The sequence below is a fragment of the Muscardinus avellanarius genome (genome assembly GCF_963383645.1).
Source record: "Muscardinus avellanarius genome assembly, chromosome: 7".
NCBI lineage: Eukaryota > Metazoa > Chordata > Mammalia > Rodentia > Gliridae > Muscardinus > Muscardinus avellanarius.
Window position 1 is genome coordinate 86,451,258 of NC_137793.1, and position 24,693 is coordinate 86,475,950.

The window sequence follows — 24,693 nt, forward strand, 5'->3', positions numbered from 1 at the left end:
GCCGCTTACAACAGCAGTTCCTTAGGAGCCAACATGACAGGTGGTTCAGTTTTCCCTATGAGAAACACAACTAGCCACCTATAGCAAAGTATCAAAATGGACAAGTCCTTCTTTCCTCCTCCTTCGATTATGTACAATATGTCTCCTTTCAAGACTATTATCCCATCATACTTGTTCCGTCACAAGTCTAAACCTTGAGGTGATATTAAGGAGAACAACATTGAGAAAAGAAAATACAAAGCAGAAATGAAGAACTGGAAGGCATACAATACACCCCCAGAGAACATCGGTCTCCCTGCTACAGTACAATTCAAGTGCGCTGACACTCCATTGACAAATCGCGGCAGCTTCGGTGACTGTTGTTTTTCCCTCCGGTTCCTAAAGGGCACCAAGTAAGTACTGGGCAAGAGGAGCTTGCTGAAGAGTGAGAAATAAAAAATTAGCCAATTTTTGTCCCTGTGATAATTCAATGCCAGTAGGAGGCAAGTACTAAATAAGGGACAGTTTTTTTTTTTTAATTATTAAAAAAGAATTCCTCTAATCATGTGACCATCACTTATAAAGAATCCAAAGAATCCCGGAAGTAGAAAATTAGTTTCAGGGACCCCGGAGGCACTTAAAGCCTTTAAAAAATTACAGTAATAATTACAGTAATAGTACATTAGCTATTGCTCTTCAGAGGCTTATAGAGCAGCGGAAGCATCTAAATCAGGTCCAAAGGGTTGTATGTCCATATTTCAGGTTTCTTTAGCTGCTCAGCCCTCTTTAAAGCTTACGTGAATCTCCAAATACCTTTAAAGAGAAATACAATTGAACACAGACTGAGTGGGGTTCTTGTTTAGTGGTAGCATGAAATTTGGTCCACAATGGTAGCAGCTGATTTCATCCATTTCAGAGTTAGATAATATTAAGTACATTAAGACAATACATAGAATAAAGAACACAACAAAGGGGAACAGCTCCACTGACACACCTCAAGGAGTCCCCGCGGTCCTTTCGCACCCTTTTCCCTCAGATCTCCCTCTCAGTCTCTTCTTTGTGGAGAGAGGAGCATTACAGAACTTTTTTCTCAAAGATGCTAAACAATAGCATCAAATGGACAAATGGTTATCAAGGGAGTGGAAAAATCTGACTCCAAGGAATTCAGAACAAATACAGATAATTTAGAGGTATACTTCTGATTTGGGGCAAATCTGAGACTAAAGAAATGGTCATCTCAGGTAAATGTTATAATAGATGAAACTAAATCCAGTTTTGGGGTGAGTTTTTTTTTTTTTTTTAAAGTGTTCGCACTACCGCCTTCAGCTGTCAATCATTTCTGAGAGCTCAAGCAGAAGGTCGTCTTCATCCTTTCCAGGATCTAGGTCAATCTCGGCTTCTAATTTGCCTCCTGAAATCTCCCATATTAGTTTCTCAAAATCATCCTCCACAGAGAGTGGGGGCTTTCCTGTTGAGGCGGAGCTGAGCCGGCGAGTTTTGGTGGCCATTTGGGATGAGGAAGGGCCAGATACTTCTGGGGGTGAGGAATCTGAAGAGGACTGGGTTGGAGACAGCACAAAACTGGAAGTAAAAAGAAATTAAAAAAATCAGAGTGGAGCCCATTTTCAATGGCTAACGGAACCATCCAGTCTCAGGGACACAAATAATTAAAAAAGCTGCTTCTGAGGATACACATAAAAAACAAATTGTTTTATTGATCTGGATATGGAAAACATCTTTTAGGTAATGGGCAAAATATAAACAATAGCACCAAGGGCAAAGAGCAATCCTGAATCTCATGCTTTCTTGCAATTAAAGTTTAGCAGATTTATTCAGATGTGGCTAAACGTTAAATGTTACTTATCAGTGTTCTTCTTTAGAGTATAAACATTATAGTGACTTAGAGTCTGGCTTAGAAGAATTAATTACCTGTCTCTGGGTTTTTCTGCCTCAGGCACGGCAATTGGTTTGTCCTCAGAGAGGAGTGGGACAACAGCCTACAAAAGAGTAAGGTAATTCAGTCAAGAGTCAGGCTTTTTGTTTGAATATACTCATTTTTTTTTTACTGCTATTTCAGAACCCTATTATTCTTTTCTTTTTTGAAGGTCCTGGGGTCAAAGCCAGGGTCTTGCGCATGTCAGGCAAGTGTTCTATCACAGAGTTATATCCCTGGCCCTTTTAAATTTTGGTACTGGGGATTGAAACCAGGGGCATTCTACCTTTGAGTTCCACCCCAGCCTGTTTATTTTGAAACAGTCTTGCTAGATTGCTGAGGCTGTCCTCAAACCTATGATCCTCTTGTCTCAGCCTCCCCAGTACTTGGATTAAAGGTGTGCACCACCATGCTGGGTTCCTAGTCTTCTTTTATTTTGGGAGAGTCTCTTGCTCAGTTGCCCTAGACGGCCTCAAATTTGTGACTCCTGCCTCAGCTCCCTCCACCTTCCCAGCAGCTAGGATTACAGGCACACAGCATCACACGAGGTCCTTCTTTTCCAAGGTGTTAGCCAGGGTGTTGCACATACTAGGCAAGTACTCCACTACAGCCACATCCCAAGCCCAATGGCTATCCTCAAAACCCAAGAACCAACAATGGAAAGATTGAGTACACAAAGGAAGTAAAATGACTTGCCACCAAAAATCCAACTTTCAAAATACCCTGCCCTGCCACTCCACAAATGTCTAACTGTAAATGTACAATACAGTAACAACGTAAAGAACAAATGCTTAGGAAATGGCAGGATGTGTTACACAGGCACAGAGAGCCCCTGGAGGGTTAGCCTTTCCCACGCACAGACTGAGGCACCGCTGACTGCATCTACTTCTTACCACAGCTGCTTTCTTGGCGGGGCTTTCCTGCAGGACGCTGCCGGAGCTGAGTGGCTTCACTGCTGCAATGACAGCAGGGTGCACCTCCGTTGCCTTGCGTTTTTGGGCCAATTTGGGAGATGAAACAACTTTAACCACAGATGGCTTCACATTTACTTTGGGCTTAGCTACAAGAGGTAGAAAATATCTTATTAAAAGACAGAAAAAAATCTTTACATAAAGAGTAACTCAGGATAAATTATCAGAATACACCACAGAAAATTTTGGACAAAATTTCTTAAACAGCAGTATTAAAATGAGAAAGATTCTAAGGTTGGCCTTAAACCTGCGATTCTCCTGCCTTAGCCTCCCAAGTACTAGGATAAGAGAGAAACAGTTTTGTTTTCATAAAATATCAGAAATATTACCTATCTACGTGACCAGAACATAAGACATATGAAATTCAACTCTATTGTTGGCAAGGAGTTACTCAAACTTAGCAATTTTGATATTTTAAAGCCAAATACACTATGAAAATACTGACCTTTACCCCTTTTTTCCAAAGTCTGTGCCGCACATTTTACATTCAGCATCGAGTCCCCCATCCCAGAGGTTTCTACCTCCACCTTCTGGGAGGACTTCGTGGGAAGCCGCTTGGACAGATGTCGTGTGATGCCGGACACGGCAGTGAGCGCGGGCTTCTCGGCCACCTGGGGACTGTAGGAGGGCGCACCCCCCCAGAGGGGGCTCAAGACTGACTTCTCGTTCTGTGAGGCCCCCATCTCCTGCTGGTTCTGCACGTGCTTCTCTCTCATGGCCTCACATTTCTTGACCGGGATTTTAGTGACATCAACTCCTGTGCTTTCATCTGAAGCCTACGGACAAAGTTAAATGACAGAATTAAAACCGACTACATCGAAAATCCTGTGATATTTACAAAGTATCAGGCTAAAATCCACCATAAACAGAGGATGACATGATCCAGAAACCAAGGGAAAAGTTCTTTTTTCTTTTTAAAGCAGTGGGGATCAAACCCATGGTTTTTCTACTTCAGAGCTACATACCTAGACCTGTTTTATTTTTTATTTGGAAATAGAGTCTCCCTAGGTTGCTGAGGCTGGATTCAAACCTACAATCCTCCTGTCTCAGCATCCCAAGAACTGGGATTACAGGCCTGTGCCACACCTGGTGAGAAAAGCTCTTTAATATTAAGGTTATTATATTATACTAATCAATATTATATAGTTAATTTTATTAAGTTAATATTATTCTATTAAATATGTTGCTAGGGAGGAAAACAGAATTAAAGACATCTGTAACGATAAAAGCCCAGATTCTACAGGCTTGGCAGTTAGGACTCTAGGTCAAACACTAATGACCACTATCACTCAGAAAGACTGTGCACAAAGGGACTCTTGTTCTTCTAGGAGATGGAACTCGGGGCCCTCCAAGATACAGCCCCAACCCTTTCTTTTTATTTGAAAACAGGGGCTTGCTAAGTTGCTGAGGCTGGTCTCAAACCTACAATCCTCCTGTTTCAGCCTTCTGAGTACTAGGATTAGAGGTGTGTACCATCACACATGGTTTACAAAGATATCATCTTAGTCGAATATGGTGGCGCATACCTATAATATCAGTATTTGGGAGGCTGAGACAGGAGTAGTGCAGGTCTGAGGCCAGCCTCAGCAATTTAGTGAGATGCTATTTCAAAAATAAAAAATAATAGCAACACACACACACACACACACACACACACACACACACACACACACACACACAATCTTATTGGAAATTGTAAAACAAAACCTAAGACAAGCTTAGGTTTTGTGTGTGTGTGTGTGTGTATGGTACTGAGGATGAAACCCAGAAGCATTCTACCTCTGAGCTACACTGCCAGCCCTAGTTTTTATTCTTTATTTTGAAACAGGGTCTCACTGAGTTTGCAAAGAGCCTCACCAAGTAGCTGAGGCTGTCTGCGAACTGCGATCTTCCTGTCTCAGCCTCCCAAATGCTGGGATTACAAACATGTGCTATGACACCCAGCTTTCAAGCAGGTTTCGCATGCCTTCAACCCCAATACGGGGAGGCTGAGATAGGAGGATCACAGGTTTGAGGCCAGCCTCAGCAACTTTGTGAAACACTATTTCAAAATATAGAGCTGGCGTGTAGCTCAGAGATAGAATGACCCTGGGTTCAACCTCCAGCACCATACAAGTGTCCAGAAAAAGATTATATTCACATAATAGTATTTTATAGTCAATAAAAACAAACACTTTCAAAAACTACTAAAATGGTAAAGTATAAACAGTCAGCACCCTAGAGTTCTCATTTATATTTTTTGTGTTTTTTGGTGGTATTGGGGTGGAACCCAGGTGCTTTTCTACCTCTGGGCTATACACCCAGACCTTTTTTATACTGTTTGGAAACAGGGTCTCATTAAGTTGCTGAGAGCCTCACTAAGCAGCTGAGGCTGGCTTCAAACCTGTGAGATCCTCCTGTCTCAGCCTCCCAACCGCTTGAATTTACAAGCGTGCACCACCACACCCAGCTCAGGACTGTTTTTTGAGGCCCAAGATAACTGTTCAGTTAACTAAAAGAGAAAACATGAATCAGTTATCTGGCTGGGTGGCACATGCCTGTATTTCCAGTACTTGGAGACTGGGACAGGAGGACGACAGGTTCAAAGACAGTCTTAGCAAGTAGTGAGACTTTCATCAACCTAGCAAGAGGCTGGCTTCGAACCTGTGTGATCCTCCTGTCTCAGCCTCCCAAATTCTGGGATTACAAGCATGTCCACCATGCCCGGCCTCATTTATATTCTAAATGTGATTTTTTTTTGGGGGGGGGGAGTGGTACTGGGGTTCCTGGAAGCCTTTCTACCTCCGGGCTACACTCCCAGACCTATTTTTACATTTTTATTTGGAAAAAGGGCCTCCTAAGCCAGTGCGAGCAGCTGGCTTTGAACCTGCGCGATCCTCCTGTCTCTGCCTCCCAAGCGCGGGGATTACAAGCGTGTGGCACCACGCCCGGCTAAATGTGAATTTAGACACTAAAACAGAGCTAGGTGTGGTGGTGCACACCTGTAATCCTAGTAGTACTTGGGAGGCTGAGACAGGAGGATCACAGATTCAGAGCCAGCCTCGGCAACCTAGTGAGATTCTGTTTGCAAATAAAAAAATATTATCAGGCCATAGTTTGGAGGTAGAAAGTCTCTGAATTCAATTCCCAATAACCAAACCAAAAACTTAAAAAACATTAAACAGGCTCACATATATCCATGAACAAAAAGCCTGAAGGAAATTCATGACAAAACTAGTCGTGGCTACATGGGGTCTGTAGAATTAAAGGTTTGTTTATTCCTTTTGGTGTTTTATAGACTAGGTCTCACTGTGTTATCCAGGTTGACTTTGAACTCCTGAGCTCAAGTGAAACCTTCCCACCTCAGCCTGCTCAGTAGCTGGAATTTTATAGGCATTTGCTACTGTAGCCAGCTTGTACATTCTTGTTCTTTTAAAAAAATACTTTATTGGTGCACTGTAATTGTATATAATAGTGATTCACAGTGATACATTTATGCATGCACATAATATTTTTGGTAGGTTTCTTTTTTGTACTGGGATTAAATCCAGGGGCATTTTACTTCTAAGATAAACTCCCAGATCTACTTTACTTTTTCTTTAAAATTTTTTTGTTGTTGAATTCTTTGGAATTCATTCTATCTCCAAGCTACACATCAGTCCTATTTTTTTCCCCCCAGTACTGGTAATGAAACCCAGGGGCATTCTACCTTTGAGTTATACCCTCGACCTTATTTTTCATTATTTATTTATTTATTTATTTATTTATTTATTTATTTATTTATTTATTTATTTATTTATTTTTGCGGGTTTGGGGATGAAACCCAGTTACACCCAGCTACACCTCCAAGCTACAACCCCTGCCCTATTTTTTATTCTTTATTTTGAAACCGGGTCTCACTGAGTTGCAGAGGGCCTCACTAAGTAGCTGAGGCTGTCCACGATCCGCGATCCTCCTGTCTCAGCCTCCCGAATGCTGGAATCACAAGCATGCGCCACCACGCCTGGCTTCATTCTTTACTTTGTTTATTTATTTATTTTTTTGTGGTACCGGGGTTCCTGGAAGCCCTTCTACCTCCGGGTTACACTCCCAGACCTATTTTTATATTTTTTTTATTTGGAAACAGGGTCTCTTCAGCCAGCGCTGCTGGGATCCTCCTGTCTCTGCCTCCCAAGCGCGGGGATTACAAGCATGCGCCACCACGCCCGGCTTCATTCTTTATTTTGAAACAAGGTCTCACCAAGTTGCAAAGGACTTCACTAAGTAGGTGAGGCTATCTGCGAACCACGATCCTGTCTCAGCCTAACAATTACAAGTGTGTACCACCACACTTGGCGCCAAGTCCTATTTTTATTTTTAATTTGAAACAAGGTATTACTAGTTTAATGAGAGTCTCACTCTTTGCTGAGGCTGTCCTCAAACCTGCATTTCTCTTGTCTCAGCCTTCCAAGTACTGGGATTACAGGCATGTGCCACCACACCCAGCTTGTTTTTTATTTTGAAACAGGGTTTCACTAGGTTGCTAAGAACCTCACTAAATTGCTGAAGCTGTCCTTGAATCTGTGATCCTTCTGTCTCAGTATCCAAAGCATTGGGATTAGTCATGCACCACCTGCACTCAGTTTAAGAAGTTCCAGCTGGGCATGGTGACACACACTTGTAAATTCAGTACTTGGGAAGCTTAAGCAGTAGGACTGAAGGTCTGTGGCCAGCCTCAGCAACTTATGTTCTGCACAATTTAGTAAGACCCTGTTTCAAAATTTCAAAATAAAAAAGGGTTGGGAATGTAGCTCAGAGGTAGAACACCCAGGGATTCAATTCCCAGTATGTATGTATGTATGTATGTATGTATGTATGTATGTATGTGTGTGTATATAATACCACACACACACACACACACACACACACACACACACACACACACAGAGACAAAAACTAATGACCAATGAAACAAACTTTATAAGGGCAAATACTGACATACAAAGAACTCTGAGAAACTTTCAAAGAAAACTGTAAGCATAGCCAGGCATGGTGGCCCAGGCTTATAATCCCAGTACTTGGGAGTCTGAGACAGGATTACAGGTGTGTGCTAGGCCAGCTTCAGCATTTAGACTCTACAACTTAATGAGACTCTGTTTCAAAATAAAAGAATAAAATAAATAGAGCTGGGTTTGTAGCTCAGAAGTAGAATGCCCCTGGGTTCCAACCCTAGTACACCCCACCAAAAAAAAAAAAAAAAAAAAAAAAAAAAAAAAAAAAACTAAGCATAGAGAAAAACTACCTGATATATCAGTGAAAAGACATTTAATATAAACTGAAACTAAAATAAACATTTTATCATTCATCTAGCCTTTATTTGTCATGAACAAAAGGATACAATAATATTATGCACTCACCTCATTAGTCTCGGTTCTTGTAACACTGCTCAGAGAAGCAACTTCAACTCCTTCCTGAAGATTCTTGTCCTCCTTCACACCTGTATTCACATGAAAGACATCATTAGTTATTTTGTTCATGTTGCCACTTTTTTTCCTCCTGAACTCAGGACTGAATGCAGGGGCATTCTACCTCTGAGCTGCACCTCCAGTCTTTTTATTCATTCATTCATTGATTCATTTATTCTTTCTTTCTTCCTTTCTCTCCCTCTCTCTTTCTTTCTCTATTTTTTGCGGGTCTGGGGGTGGAACCCAGAGGCATTTTTAACATCCGAACTATACTTCCTGCCCTATTTTTTATTCTTTATTTTGAAACCGGGTCTCACTGAGTTGCAGAGGGCCTCACTAAGTAGCTGAGGCTGTCCACAAACTGCGATCCTCAGGTCTCAGCCTTCCGAATGCTGGGATTACAAGCGTGTGCCACCACACCTGGCTTTTTATTCTTTATTTTGAAACAAGGTCCCACTAAATGTGGAGGGCCTCTCTAAGCATGCACCACCACCTCCAGCCTAATTTTTTTTTGCAGGTCTGGGGGTGGAACCCAGGGGCATTTGACCTCCAAGCTACACCTCCAGCCCTATTTTTTATTCTTTATTTTGAAACAGGGTCTGAGTTGCAAAGGGCCTCACTACGTAGCTGAGGCTGTCCACAAACCACAATCCTCCTGTCTCAGCCTCCCAAATGCTGGGAGCCACCATGCCCTGGCTCTATTCTTTATTTTGAAACAAGGTCTAAATTGTGGTAAGCATGTGCCTGGATTACCTTGCAACTTTGTGAGAAGTGAAGTTAATAAACCTACTCTTAGCCAGACATGGTAGTACATGCTTGTAATCCCAGTACACTTGGATGTAGAATGCCCCTGGGTTAAATCCTCAGTGTCTGTCTGTCTGTCACACACACACACACACACACACCCTCAGCAAGTAGTAAGACTCTTTATCAACCTAGCAAGAACCTGTTTCAAAATAAAAATAACATAGGGCTGGGGTGTAGCTCGAAGGTAGAATGCCCCTGGGTTCAATCCCCATTACCACAAAGATAAATAGAAAAATAAAAGTAAATAGCCTTGTCTTAATGAGAGTAACCACAAAATATTATAGATGAGGCTCATTAGTATTGTAAAACCTCAAAATACACATGAAAATATCAAAGGTCAGCCAAGTTCACACCTATAATCCTTGTACTTGGAACTCTGAGACATGAGGATTGCAACTTCGTGAGACCTTGTTTCAAAATATAAAATAAAAGCAGGTGTGGTGGTGCACACTTGTAATCCCAGCATGCGGGAGGCTGAGACCAGAGGATCATGGTTCATGGACACAGCCTCAGCTACTTAGTGAAGCCATCTGCAACTTAGTGAGATCCTGTTTCAAAATAAAGAATAAAAAATAGGGCGGGGTGTATAGCTCAGAGGTAAAATACCTCTGGGTTCCATCCCCAGACCAGGGGGGAGGGGGGAATATGTATGTATGTATAAATAAAATAAAAGGGCTGGGTGGGTTGGAGGCAAAATGCTCCCAGGGTTCAATCACCAATACCCACCTCAAAATAAAATATTGTAAGTCTACATAGTGCAGCTGGCTCAAAATTAATCTGACCGAAGTTCTGAAGAAACTTCTAAGATCCTGTGGCTCAGTTTTCTGTGTTTTGATTTTGAACACAGGAAAGTGGCTCTACAGACCTGTTCTTTTGGTGATTCGTAGTAGTCGCCGGGCCCCAGGGCTGGCCTCGGGGTGGGGCTGGGAGCTGGTGCTGCTCTCCGCGTTCTGCTGCACCCTCAGTGCCTTCTCCAGTTTAATTTCCTCCAGCGTCTTAATGTGCACCTCCTGCATGGATCTGGTTCTACCTGCAGGCTCTTCTGATTGTCCTTTGCTGACTACTATGGGAGGCAAAACCACTGTTTTTTTAATTTCACTCTCAGTCTTTAGCTTGATGCAAGCTGCATCCTTCTTGCTTTTTTGTCTCTCTGTTTCCTGTTGCCGATGTTTTTTTTCAGCTAGGACCTCAGAGAAGGTTTTGATTCTGATAGTAGAGGAGCTTCTTGCTCCTGAAGTAGAATCATCAGCTTTTGAAGGTCCTTCTGTCTTGAGTTTAGTTTGTAATTCTCCACGCTTTTGACTGGCTCTTTCAAGAAGAATTTCTTCTAATGTCTTGACATGGATCTCCCCAACTTTGTTAACTCTCTCTGTGTGTGGGGAAAAACATATCATTATATTTGGCTGTATTTTTCAGTCTTTCCTCTTGCACTGAGGATCAAACCCAGGGCCTCACACATACTAGGTGGCTAGCACTCTACCACTGAGCCGAGTGCCTTGCCCTTTTTCTGAAGTTTAAGGCATATAATAACATCTTTACCATACTGGAATCATCGCCTATGTATAGAGATGTTTTCTCTGAGTTTCTGTGATTAAAAAATATGCTGCAGGCTGGGTGTGGCGGCACAGGCTTGTAATCCCCGCACTTGGGAGGGGGAGACAGGAGGATAGCTCAGGTTCAAAGGCCCTCGCTAGCTTAAGAGACCCTGTTTTCAAATAAAAATATAAAATAGGTCTGGGAATGTAGCCTGGAGGTAGACGGGTTCCATCCCCAGTACCACCAAAAAAAAAAAAAAAGCTGCATAATAAAAAATTTTAGCCCTAAATCAACAGGTAAAAATTAGCATCTGCTCTTTTGTAACCTTCATTTCACCAATGACATTTTTTTCCCCTATCAAAAAAAATTACTTTTTTCCCTTTAGGAGCAGGGATGCAAGGACCACAACCAGGGCCTTGTTGAACATTCTACAATTATTTTGCTATAGCCCGAGCTACAAACCCTGCTTTATCTCTGAGTACAAGAGATTGATACCAATGAATAATCATTTAAAAAACACATCAAAAGCCCCGGAGTGTGGTGGCACACCTTTGTTGTCTCAGCATTAGGGAGGTTGAGAGAGGAAGACTGCAGTTCAAGGATAGCCTCAGTTAGTGAGGCCCTTTGCAACTCAGAGAGATCATGTTGCAAAATAAAGATTAAAAACTAGGGCTGAAGGAGTAGCTTGGAAGTAGAATGCCCCTGGGTTCCATCCCCAGCACTGCAAAAACAAACAAACAAAACAAAAACAATGGCCGGGCGTGGTGGCACACACCTGTAATCCCCCGGCTTGGGAGGCGGAAACAGGAGGATCATGCAGGTTCAAAGCCAGCCAGCCGTGCTGGCTTAATAGACCCTGTTTCCAAATAAAAATATGAAAATAGATTTGGGAGTGTAGCCCAGAGGTAGAAGGGCTTCCATGAACCCCAGTACCACAAAAAAAAAACAAAAACAAAAACAAAAGCAAACACAAACAAAAAAGCCAAGCTGGGTGTGGTGGGACATGCCTGCCTATAATCCAAGTATTTGGGAAGTTGAGACAGAAGAATCACAAGTTTGTGGCTAGCCTCAGAAACTTAGTGAGGCCCCTGCAACTTAGTGAGACCCCATTTCAAATATATACATACATACGAAAAATAGAGCTGGGGATGTAGCTTAGAGGTATAATATTTTGGAGATCAATCTCCAGTACCACAATTCCCTCCATAAAAACAAAGCAACAACAACAAAAAAAGAATCACAGAGAACAAAAACCATAAGCACCTAGCTAAATGCAAAAAATCAGAACAATGGCAAAAAATATCAAGGAAAAAATGTCAGAACCTTGTCTTACTTTTTTTTTTTGGCGGCTGAACTCAATGGTTTTCCACCACTGAGCGACACCCCAACCCTTTTTACTTTGAAACAATCTCCTCAAGTTACTGCACACTGGCCTCCACAAACTGTGACTGGGCTTTGGCTACAATTTTGTTTACTTACCTGTGGCTTCCTCATTGTTTGGACCAGCTGATATGCCTAATCGCTCCTTCAAAGACTTGGAAACTTGCACTATAAAAAGACAAAATTTCAAAATCCAACAGTTGAGCAGAAATCTTTTATAGGTCAAATATCTTCAAAATTCACGAATTAGGCTATACTTTGTTGTTGTTGTTGTTGTTGTTGTTACTGGGGTTCCTGGAAGCCCTTCTACCTCCGGGCTACACTCCCAGACCTATTTTATATTTTTTTTAATTTGGAAACAGGGTCTCTTAAGCCAGCGAGGCTGGCTCTGAACCAGCGCGATCTTCCTATCTCCGCCTCCCAAGCGCGAGAATTACAAGCGTGCGCCACCACGCTCGACTTAGGCTATACTTCTAATGCAAATGTCTTTTGTATGATGGCGCCTGCTTGTAATCTCAATACTTGGGAGGCTGAGACAGTAGGATCCCAGGTTCACAGCCAGCCTCAGCTACTTAGTGAGGCCCTCCACAACTTAGCAAAATCCTATTTCAAAATAAAGAATAATGGCCAGGCGTGGTGGCGCCCGCTTGTAATCCCTGCGCTTAAGCCAGCCTCCCTGGCTTAAGAGACCCTGTTTAAAAAAAAAAAAAAGGTCTGGAAGTGTAGCCTAGAGGCAGAAGGCCCCTGGGTTCCACCCCCAGTACCACAAAAAAGAATAATGGCCAGGCATGGTGGTGCATGCTTGTAATCCCAGCATTTGGAAGGCTGAGACAGGAGGATCACGGTTTGCGGGCAACCTCAGCTACTTAGTCCTCTGCAACTTAGTGAGACCCTGTTTTCAAATAAAGAATAGAAAATAGGGCTGGGGTGTCACTTGGAGGTAGAATGCCCCTGGGTTGCACCCCCCAGTACCGCCAAAAAAAAAAAAAAAAAAAAATAGGGCTGGGGAGGGGGGTTATGATTAGGGATGCCCCTGGGTTCAATCCCCAACACAGAAAAAAAAATCTTTTAAGCCGGGGTGGTGACCCATGCTTGTAATCCCAGTAGTTAGAAGCCTGAGACAGGAGGACTGCCAGGTTTGAGAACAGCCTTAGGAAGGAGTGAGATTCATCAACCTAGGGAGATACATTTCAAAATGAAAAAGTAGGGCTTGGATATACAGCTCTGGGGTAGAATGTCTCTAGATTTAATCCTCAGTTTGCCCCTCCACAAATTTTTCAAGGTCTTAAACGGTTCTTATTCACAGATTTCTGTAAATCATGACCTCCCTAGAGTACTCTAAAAAGTTTCATAGAACTTTCTTTAAATCTGAAAAGCAAAACTATTGAATTCAGAGAAAAAAATTAAAAAAAAAAAAAAAAAAAAACAAAACCAAAAAAACTGGGTACTGAACCCAGGGGGCATTCTATCTCTGAGCTATATCCCAGCTCTCCCCCCCTTTTTGTGGGTCTGGGGATGGAACCCAGGGGCATTTGACCTCAGAGCCACACACCCCCCACCCTATTTTTTATTCTTTATTTTGAAACTGGGTCTCACTGAGTTGCAGAGGGCCTCACTAAGTAGCTGAGGCTGTCCTCAAACCGTGATCCTCCGGTCTCAGCCTCCCGAAAGCTGAGTGTGCCCTTCCTGAGATCTTCCTGTCTCAGCCTACCATGTAATGAGATTACAGGCATGTGCCATCACACCAGGCTAGAAAAATAATTCTGCTACTGTACAAGTTTCTAAGATCTTTTGGCACAAAAAGGCTTTTTCAAGCTGGGTGTGGTGGTACACACCTGTAATCCCAGTACCTGATAGGCAGAGCCAGATGGATCACAGGTTCAAGGCCACCTCAGCAACTTAGTGATACCTTGTTCCCCCAAAATAAAAAGGGCTGGGGGGTGTAACTCAGAAGTAGAATGCCCATTGTAGTCCCCAGTACCAAAACAACAACAAAAAGCACACCAGACCCTTTGATCCTTGTTCAAAATCTTTCAATGGCTTCAACTATTTTAGAAATAAACTTGTTTTTGTTTGGTGGTACTAGGGATTGAACCCAGGGGTATTCTCCTTTCAAGTTACATACCTAGCCCTTTTTTATTTTTTGTTTGTTTTTGAAACAATCTTGCTGGTTTCTAAGAGTCTTGCTACTTTGCTGACCGTACTCTCAAACTTGTGATCCTCCTTTCTCCTCCTCCCACTGGGATTACAGGTGTTGGCCGCCACACCTGGCTCCAAACTCTCCCAACATAGCTTAAGAGACTTTATATAGTCAAGGTGTGGTATAGCACACTTATAATCCCAGTGACTTGGAAGGCTGAGGTGGAAGAATTTCAAATACAAGAAGGCCATTCCTACATGTTTCCATAGAATTAGGTACTTTTCTCTGTCAAAGAATTAATCACACTATTTCAAAGTATTGCTACGTGCCATTATAAGTCCCTGAGGAGTGTTACTGTTTATATTGTTCAAAGGGGTACACCCAGGATCTACTGAACGGTAATCATCAAAGCCTAACAACCTTATTTACTTGAATAAACAAGCATCATAGTTACACATGCACACACGCACGCACGCAGTATTAGAACAAATGTCCTTACCTTTTTTTGGCGCTTTCTCAGTGTTAGCTTCTGAAGCTTCAACTTTCTTCCCTAGCCTCTGTGCAAGGCTCCGCTTTAATGGGGGATCACTGTCACTACCTACAAATAGGAAGTACTTACTTTAACATTTCCATCTTGAGCAAGGTGAAGAAATACAAGCAGAAACAGACAAGGCAGAACGATTCTCTCAGGATTCTGCATTTACATGGTGTTTGCTCAACAGCTTCCTGACAACTTTGTTGGAGAGAGAATAATGTCCTAGAGCTGGGCATGGTGACACATGACTGCAATCCCAGTATGCAGGAGGCCAAGACAGGCGCAAGGTCCTTAACAAGTTACCAAGACACTGTTTCAAAATAAAAAATAGCCTGGCGTGGTGGCTCACGCTTGGAATCCCAGCATTTGGGAGGCTGAACAAGGAGGATTATGGTTCGGACAGCCCCAGCTACTTAGTGAGGCCCTTTGCAACTCAGTGAGACCCTGTTTCAAAAATAAAAAATAGGGCTGGGGGTGTAGCTCAGAGGTAGAATGCCCCTGGGGTTCCACCCCCAGTACCGCAATGCTGAATTAATGTTAAATGTATCTGGGGTGATAGAGGATAGCAAAATAATTATCCTGTAATTTAAAGACAAATGCCACAGTCTCCTCTCTTCAATTCTAGAAAAGAAACTTTCTGAAAAAGGGTCTGTCTTACACAAGTCATCAAGCAGATACTGATACAGCAAGACCTAAATCAAGTCTCCTGACTCCAGTTTTGGTTTGTTTATTTAGCAGAATCCAGGGAATTCTATCTTTGAGCTACACCCCCAGCCCCATTTTTTATTCTTTACTTTGAAACAGGGTATCGCTGAGTTGCAAAGGGCCTAAGTTGCTGAGGCTGTTAGCAAATCACGATCCTCCTGTCTCAATCCTCCCAAATGCTGGGATTACAAGTGTGTGCCACCATACCCAGCTTCCAGTTTATTAATACTATTACCCCCCCCCAAGTATAAGGGATGGAATGTAGGGGCACTTCACCTCTGAGGCACACTCACAGCCCTATTTTTTTAATCTTTATTTATATATATATATATTTTTGGTGGTATTGGGGTTCCTGGAAACCCTTCTACCTCTGGGCTATACTCCCAGACACACACACACACACACACACACACACACACACACACACACACACACACACATAATTTTTTTTTTTAAATTTGGAAACAGGGTCTCTTAAGTCAGAAAGGCTGGCTTCGAACCTGCGCGATCCTCCTGTCTCCACCTCCCAAGCACGGGGATTACAAGAGTGCGCCATCACGCCCAGCTATTCTTTATTTTGAAACAGGGTCTCACTATGTTGCTGAGGGTCTAAGTAGCTGAGGCTGACTGCAAACCTGCACACTATACCTGGCTTATTAATACTATTACACTGTTAAATATAAGTTATTTAATTATCAGTTTTTAAGGTCTGTTTTTTGAATCGCTTTACGGAAGTCCTATTTCTTTGAAGGATACCATTAAATATTTGAAAAAAACTCTACACAGAACACAAATCTCTCTCATTTTTTACTTGCAGTACTGAAGACCGAAACCAGGATTTTGTGCATCTAGATGAGCTCCCCACCACTGAGCTACTCTCCCCTCATTATAATTTAAATATAAAACTAAAAAATCATAAAGTCTGCATGCATGCTGAGAGTGCAGTAACTTATTTATGATATTAGGAATTGAACCCAGGGCCTTGCACATAGTAGGTAAACACACTACCCCTGAGCTGTATCCCTAACCTTTTCTTGGGGGGGGTTGTCCTGGGAATGGAACCTGAAGGTACTTCACTCCTCGATGTCTCCTTTATGGTAGTTAATAGGGATTGAACCCAGGAATGTTCTGCCTCAAAGTTTAGCACCCAGCCCTTTTTTGTTTTGAAACAAGGTCTTGCTACGTTGCTGAGTCTTACCAAGTTGTTCAACCCTGCATTTCTCCTGGCTCAGCCTCCAAGTACTCGGATTACAGGTGTATATGCTACCACGCCTGTCTTGTCCCGAGCCCTTTTTCTTTTTTCTTTTGGTTCCTGGAAGCACTTCTACCTCCAGGCTACACTCCCAGAACTATTTTATATATATATTTATTTGTTGTTTTTTTTTTTTTTTTGGTGGTACTGGGGGTGGAACCCAGGGGCTTTTTTTTCCCTACTTCTGGGCTATACTTCCAGACCTATATTTTATTTGGAAACAGGGTCTCACTAAGTTGCTGAGAGCCTCACTTAAGTAGCTGAGGCTGGCTTTGAACCTGTGCGATCCTCCTGTCTCAGCCTCCCAAGCGCGGGGATTACAAGCATGCGTCACCACGCCCGGCTCTTATATTTTTATTTGGAAACAGGGTCTCTTAAGCCAGCACAGCTGGCTTTGAACCAGAGCGATCCTCCCATCTCTGCCTCCCAAGTGTGGGGATTACAAGCGTGTGCCACCAAATCTGGCTTTTATTTTCAAACAGACTCTTGCTAAGTTGCCAAGGCTAGCCTCAATTTGTGATCTTCGTGTCTCAGCCTCCCAAGTTCTGAGATTACGGCATGTGCCACCAGCCTTGGCTATCCCCAGTCCTTTTTATTTTAGAGACAGGGTCTAAACTAAGCTGCCTAGGCTAGCCGCGAATCTGCCTCGACTGGGCCGCCGAGATTACAGGTGTGTGCTACTATGCCCAATTTCCATTTTTGTTGTTGTTTTACAATACTGGGGATGAAACCCAGGGGTGCTGTATCACTGAGTTATATCTCCAGACTGTTTTATTTTTCATTTTGATACAAGGCACTGCTAAATTACTCAGACTGGACTTATACTTGAGATTCTCCTGCCTCAGCCTCTCATTTTAGAAATGATGATTTAATCTATAATATGTTCATCTGAATGTAACCTTGGGCACGTTATCTGGAAAACAGTTTGAGTTCAGTGCTAAAAATATTTGCTAATATTTATTCAGTGCCAGGTATTGTACTCCGTTTCCTCATGGTTGCTGAGGATTAGATGAAAGTGTATATAAAGTATGTGACACAGAGGAAATCCACAGCAAATATTATTTCATTCATAGGCATGATAATTGTGGAGTTTTTATTATGTAACTGATTCATAATATATTCACATTTTCTGACTGAAAACATGAAATACTATCAAGTTCAAAACACTTCTGTCCCACCATTCAGGAAGCGGAGACCAGAGGATTGCGGTACGTGGACAGCCTCAGCTACTTAGCAAGGCCCTTCGCAACTCAGTGAGACCGTTTCAAGATAAAGAATAAAAAATAGGGCAGGGCGTGTAGCTTGGAGGTCAAATATTCCTGGGTTCTATCCCCAGACCCACAAAAAACAAACAAACAAACAAACAAACAAACAAAACCTCTTTTTTGTGGTACTGGGAACTGAACCCAAGAACATTTTACCTCCATGCTACACTCTTAGCCCTATTATACTTTTATTTTTAAACAGGGTCTCACTAGGTTGACGACAGTCTATTTGCTAAGGCTGTCCTCGAACCTGCCATCCTCCTGTCTTAGCCTCCCAAGTACTGGAATAACAGAATTTTCTGAGTCAGAAAAATAATTTTTTGAGACAGATACATTATAGTAGGTATAAAACAATTTAGAAATATAGACAAAATTTATCTCACCAACTGAAAATTTTCGTTTCCCCAGTCTCTCAGTAAGACTCAGTCGAACCAAGGGCTCTTCTCCTGAAAGAGTAAAACAGAATTTCTTTACTGTTAACCAAGTTTTCTGTGCTGATGAATACCAGTGCATATTGGTGGTACTTCTCTTTTTCTTTTTTTTTTTTTGTGGTACTGGGAACTGAACTCATGGGCATTCTACCTCCAAGCTACACCCCAAGCCCTTTTATTTTGAAACAGAGCCTCACCAAGTTGTGTGTGGAGGGCCTCACTGCATTGCTGAGGCTAGCCACAAACCTGCAATCCTCCTGTCTCAGACTCCCAAGTACTGGGATTACAAGTGTGTATCACTATGCTCAGCAAGTACCAAAGTATATTCTGACATTATTTTGTGCCCACCCAAAGAAACTTTTTTTTGATGGTACTGGGGATAGAACCCAGGGGCTTTCTACCTCTGGGCTATACTCCCAGACTTATTTTATATTTTATTTGAAAACAGGGTCTCACTAAGTTGCTAAGAGCCTCACTAAGTAGCTGAGGCTGGCTTCGAACCTGTGCGATCCTCCTGTCTCAACCTCTCAAGCTCTGGATTACAAGTGTGCGCCACCATGCCCAGCAAAAAACACTCAGGGCATTTGACCTCTAAGCTACACCCCTTGCCCTATTTTTTATTCTTTATTTTGAATAAAAATAAAGGGTCTCACTGAGTTGCAGAGGGCCTAATAGCTGAGGCTGTTCGCAAAATGCGATCCTCCGGATCAGCCTCCCAAATGCTGGGATTACAAGCGTGCGCCACCACGCCCGGCTTGAAACCTTAATAATTTAAATAGTCGAATGCACAGCCAACAGATTATGTTCTTAACCAATTAGTTATAAAGCCCAAGCTATACTTATGCACTTTATAAGTTACATACCTTTTTCTTTTTTTGCGGTAGTAGGGATAGAATCCAGGAGCATTCTACCTTCGAGCTACACCCCCATCCCTATTTTTTATTTTGAAGCAGGGTTTCACTGAGTTGCAAAGGGCCTAAGTAGCTGAGGATGGCTGTGAACTGTGATCCTCCTGTCTCAGCCTCCCAAATGCTGGGATTACAAGCATGTGTCACCATGCCCAGCTATCTTTTTTTTTTTTTTTGGTGGTACTGGGGTTCCTGGAAACCCTTCTACCTTCGGGCTACATTCCCAGACCTACTTTTATACTTTTATTTGGAAACAGGGTCTCTTGAGCCAGCGTGGCTGGCTTCAAACCTGTGTGATCCCCAGGGCCCAGCTATCTTTTTAAGTGAGTTTTCCTTTTAGTTCTTTGTTCTTGAATGGTATAAGCACTTAAACGTACCTACATATTACAATTACTTAGCCTTATTCCTGACTAGATTTAAAACTGTTTAGTAAAAATGACATTTATATTTTTCTTTAATCAAAGGGTATATTTACCTTTTTTTTTTTTTTTTTTTGGTGGTACTGGGGGGTGGAACCCAGAGGCTTTCTACCTCCGGGCTATACTCCCAGACCTTTTTAAAAAAAATTTTTTTTAATATTTTATTTGGAAACAGGGTCTCACTAAGTTGCTGAAAGCCTCACTAAGTAGCTGAGGCTGGCTTCAAACCCGTGCAATCCTCCTGTCTCAGCCTCCCAAGAGCATGCGCCACCACGCCCGGCTATATTTCCCATTCTTTACCCACAAAGGAAAGTCAATATACTTTTGAATGGATACAGATAAACAGTTAAATGTAAAAATCAAACATACAGACAGGTGTGGTGGTGCATGCTTGTTATCCCAGTACTTGGGAGGCTGAGAAAGGAGGATCACAGGTTCATGGCCAGCCTCAGCTACTTAATGAGGCCCTCTACAACTCAGTGAGACCCTGTTTCAAATTAAAGAATAAAAAATAGAACTGGTAGTATAACTTGGAGATAGAATTCCTCTGGGTTAAATCCCTGGTAACCATAAAAAATGTAACTACATAAATGTGAAAGCTGCTTAATTAAGAATCTCAACCTTTTAAATAGTAGGATCACCACTCCAACATATAGGAATGTTGGAGAAATTTCCTCATTAAGACCTTCAAAGCTCAGAAAATTCAAGCAATAAATGGGAAAGAAACCATCAAGAGTCTAAAGAGGCCTGGGGTGGTGGTGCACGCTTGTAATTCCAGTATTTGGGAGGATGAGTCAGGAGGATCGTGGTTTGAGAACAGCCTCAGCTACTAGTAAGGCCCTTTGCAACTCAGTGAGACGCTGTTTCAAAATAAAGATAAAAAACAAGGCTGGGGGTATAGCTTAGAGGTAGCATGCCCCTGGGTTCCATCCCTAGTACCACAAAAAATAAACCAATAAATAAACAAATAATAAAAATAGGGAACTGAACTATATACTTCACAAAAGAAGAAATACAAATGGCCAACACATGAAAAATATATTTACCATTAGTAATCAGGAAGATACAAATCAAACTACACTGAGATTCCATCTCACTCCAATTAGATAGCAGTCATCAAGAAGTCTAACAATAAAAAATTCTGGTGAGGATGCAGGGAAATAAGAACTCTTCTACCCTACCCTGTTGGTGATATTGCAAATTAGTGCAGCTGCTATGGAGATTAGTGTGGAGATTCCTCAGAAAACTGGGAATGAATCCACCATATGATCCAGCTATACCACTTCTGGTATCTTTCCAAAGGGACTAAAATCAGAATATTATAGTAACATATGCATATCCATGTTTATCACAGCACAATTCACAATAGCCAAATTATGGGACCAATCTAGACATTCATAAACATTCAACATCAACAGATGAATGAATTAGAAATTATGAGATATCCACACAATGGAATTCTACCCAACAACAAAGAACAAGATTATGTCATTTGAAGAAAATGCACAGACCTGGAGAGTATGTTAAGTGAGATTAGCCAGTGACAGAAAGTGAAGGGTCATATATTTTCTCTCATATGAGGAAGCTAGGGAGAGTAACTGGGCTATCAGAGGGACTTCAGATAACAGAGGAGAAACTCCAGTGGAGCCAGGGAGGTGGTCTAGGGGAAGGGGAGGGAGAGGGATGATTAACAAAGCATTCACTTCCACTGACATTTGTACATATGTGAGAATACTACATTCTCAATACTCTGTATGGGAAGGGGAGGGAATGGAGGCGGAAGCCAAGGGAAAGCTTGCCATGTGCTATATGCATTTATGTCACAATCACTGTGAACTACATTATAAGAGACTATAATGCACCAATAAATTATGTGTACAATAGAATAAATAGGACCAAATATACCAATTCAATCAAAATATTAGTCTTTCTACAAATCAAAGGTAAAAAAAAATATCCAAGGACTTTACACTCCCAGCGATAAAAGTAAAATCCCAGTAACTTTCGGTATTACCTATATCTTACCTTGTTTGCTTGACAGAGTTACTGTCCTCACTACGGTCCGAACATTCTCTTTTTCAGGACCTGGACCAGGCTGGGACTGGAGTAAAAGACTGGAAACCCCGGAAGAACCTTCTGTATAAAGTAAGTTGAAGAACAGCAAATAATTTATAAAAAATAAAGCTATCACAAGTCAAAAAAAAAAAAAAAAGTGCTTCCATGACCTGTTAAAAGTTCAATATAGATTGCTATAAGACTACTTAGTAGACAATTGGCCTTTCTATACCTGTTGCCTACAGTTAAATGGGGTAATGGTAGGGGGACCCTTGCACAGAATGTCAAAATAAAGTATAAAAATTGTTTTGAGTAATTCAGGCATTCAACCTTTTATTTACCAATAAGGCTACCATTATTCTAAAGCTAACTTCAGCAGTATACTAACCACTAGGTACATGAATCCAATCTTTTCTAAATTGAATCATCTGAAAACAACTACAAAGTTCACAAAGCTTTAACCCAGGTGTGGCAGCTCACACCTGTAATCCCAGTACTTGGGAAGTGAAACAGGAGGATCACAGGTTCGAGGACAGCCTTAGCAAGTACTGAAACTCTCATCAACCTAGTGAAACTCTGTTTCAAAATAAAAATAAAATAGGGCTGGGGGTGTAGCTCGGAGGTAGAATGCCCCAGGACTCAATCTCCAGTAAAACACACACACACACACACACACACACACACACGCTAATAAGAATTCTTAGAACCATTTGTCTCTCCATATACACCTCACACCTTATTTATAATTTTTAAGAGTTGCAAATACACATCAACCAGATCGAGGCATAGTCTAGAAGAAAATCCAGCAGCACTCACAGAAGAACTCATCTACCACAAAAATGAAGGTTTTTCTAACATGGTTCAAGACATACAGGTTTTCTTTTTTGGGGTTGGGTACCAGATATTGAAACCAGGGGCACTCTACCTCTGAGTTACACCCCAAGACTTATTATTTTGAAAAAGGGCCTCACTAAGTTGCAGAGGACCTAAGTAGCTGGAGCTAGCTGTGAACCTTCAATCTTCCTGTCTCAGATTCGCACTGGGATTACAAAGCAAGCGCTACCACACCCAGCTGTCCTTTTTTTTTTAGGATCTTATTTTATGTGTCTCAATCTGAATAGCTAGGGACTGAAAATCTGTCTTTCTTCAAACAAGCCACAGAACTAAAAATCTATTTGATAATTTTGGCTATTGCTTCCAAAAGTCTCCTTATTCTTCTTTGGTAACAAAAACTTGTAAAGCCAAACTGTGCTAAAAGTTATGAGTGACTTACCACCTTGTTTCTTGGATTTTTCTTTCATTTTCTTTGATTTAATTTCTTCTAGGGTTTTTATCCCAAAATTCAAACATTCACCTAAGAAACCCAAATATAAATCACTCTCTGTTCACAGCTGACATTCAAGTGTTTTTAAAATAAATTATTATGATAAAGTATGTCTATGCAGCATGGAGAAGGGAAGAGAGACATTAGCATTATGAATTAAATTTCAAAGGTTAGTAAAATAGGACACAGTTGATAGGGCTGTAAGACAGTCTCTTTTTTACCTTGCTTTAAGTTGACCCCAGGTTTTCGGGCAGAAGCCACTCGTAATCCATTATGAACTTCGGGACTTGGTTGTAGGGTGGGTGTTTTGGTTTCATCACCCTCCTCAGAAAACTGATCTGTTATGTCAACATTTAGGACAAATTATAATTAAAAACAGGACTAGAACTTCAGTCTTAATTCTTTCCAATTCACTGTGTGGCTTTATTTACCTTAAGAAAAAAAGCTAAAACTTACCATCATCATCCTCATCATCATCTGCAGCATTGATTACAACTGGTGGGTGTGTGGGGCTAGGAACATTTTCAGAACTGTCTACTTTCATAACACTGCGCAGCTGAGGGGAAGGGTTAGACTGGACAGACAATTTGCTCTGCTGAACTGTGTGCTGGCTGGTCTTCACTTCTTCTTCTGGTGCCTCCGGCACAGTGGGTAATACAGCTAAATTTACAAAACCAGCAACAAGTTAAAAACAGAAGATACAATACCACTTCAACATAAATCATGGCCCCTTCTGATAAGTTTGGTATGTTTTTTTAAAAACATTTCTTTTTTTTCTTTTTTTTGGTGGGTCTAGGGATGAACCTGGGGGCATTTGACCTCAGAGCTACACCCTCTGTCCTATTTTTTATTCTTTATTTGAAGCAGTGTCTCGCTAAGTTGTGGAGGGCCTCACTGAATAGCTGAGGTTGTCCAAAAACAGTGATCCACCGGTCTCAGCCTCCTGAATGCTGGGATTATAAGAATGTGCTACCATGTCCGGCTTAAGCATTTCTGGTTTTTACCTGGTCTTCCTATTTGGGCTCTAAACTTCTTAGGGAGGAAAATATGCTTTCAACAAAATAAATCTTCACTGTATAAAAACAAAATGAACAGTCCAAACAATAAACAGAAGGCTAGTGCATAGTATTTGCAAATTCTAGACATTTAATTAATTAATTTATTTATTTATTTATTTTTGGTGGTACTGGGGGTGGAACCCAGGGGCTTTCTACCTCCGGGATATACTCCCAGACCTATTTTATATTTTATTTGGAAACAAGGTCTTACTAAGTTGCTGAGAGCCTCACTAAGTAGCTGAGGCTGGCTTCGAACCAGTGCGATCCTCCTGTCTCAGCCTCCCAAGCATGGGGATTACAAGCGTGCACCATCACACCCAGCTATTTTATATTTTTATTTGGAAACAGGGTCTCACTAAGTTGCTGAGAGCCTAAATAGCTGAAGCTGGCTTCGAACCTGTGAGATCCTCCTGTCTTAGCCTCCCAAGCACTGGGATTACAAGCGTGCGCCACCCCACCCATCTAGATATTTAATTTTAAAATTGAGACTATGCTTTTTTTTTTCCCTGGTATTTGGGATTTGGGGATTAAGTCCAAGAGCATTGTACCTCCGAGTTTCATCTCCAGCTCTA

At 41.7% G+C, this 24,693-nt stretch overlaps 1 protein-coding gene across 2 annotated transcripts in view; it reads right to left on the bottom strand.

Annotated features, from left to right (window-relative positions):
* Positions 1-1,301: 1,301 nt before the first annotated feature.
* The window catches only part of ZC3H11A (zinc finger CCCH-type containing 11A), a gene marked incomplete at both ends in the record, with an annotated part of 29,682 nt that continues 6,290 nt past the window's right edge, over positions 1,302-24,693 (bottom strand). The window contains 13 exons of one of the 2 annotated variants that reach the window (XM_080698589.1): positions 1,302-1,560; positions 1,909-1,976; positions 2,806-2,972; positions 3,335-3,659; positions 8,259-8,338; positions 9,979-10,482; positions 12,129-12,197; positions 14,669-14,767; positions 18,310-18,372; positions 21,710-21,820; positions 23,013-23,093; positions 23,285-23,401; positions 23,520-23,723. In XM_080698589.1, the coding sequence (XP_080554715.1) occupies positions 1,302-1,560; positions 1,909-1,976; positions 2,806-2,972; positions 3,335-3,659; positions 8,259-8,338; positions 9,979-10,482; positions 12,129-12,197; positions 14,669-14,767; positions 18,310-18,372; positions 21,710-21,820; positions 23,013-23,093; positions 23,285-23,401; positions 23,520-23,723 (2,147 nt within the window). Of the gene's footprint in view, positions 1,561-1,908; positions 1,977-2,805; positions 2,973-3,328; positions 3,660-8,258; positions 8,339-9,978; positions 10,483-12,128; positions 12,198-14,668; positions 14,768-18,309; positions 18,373-21,709; positions 21,821-23,012; positions 23,094-23,284; positions 23,402-23,519; positions 23,724-24,693 lie in introns of both variants that reach the window. The other variant, XM_080698588.1, reaches the window with a different exon arrangement.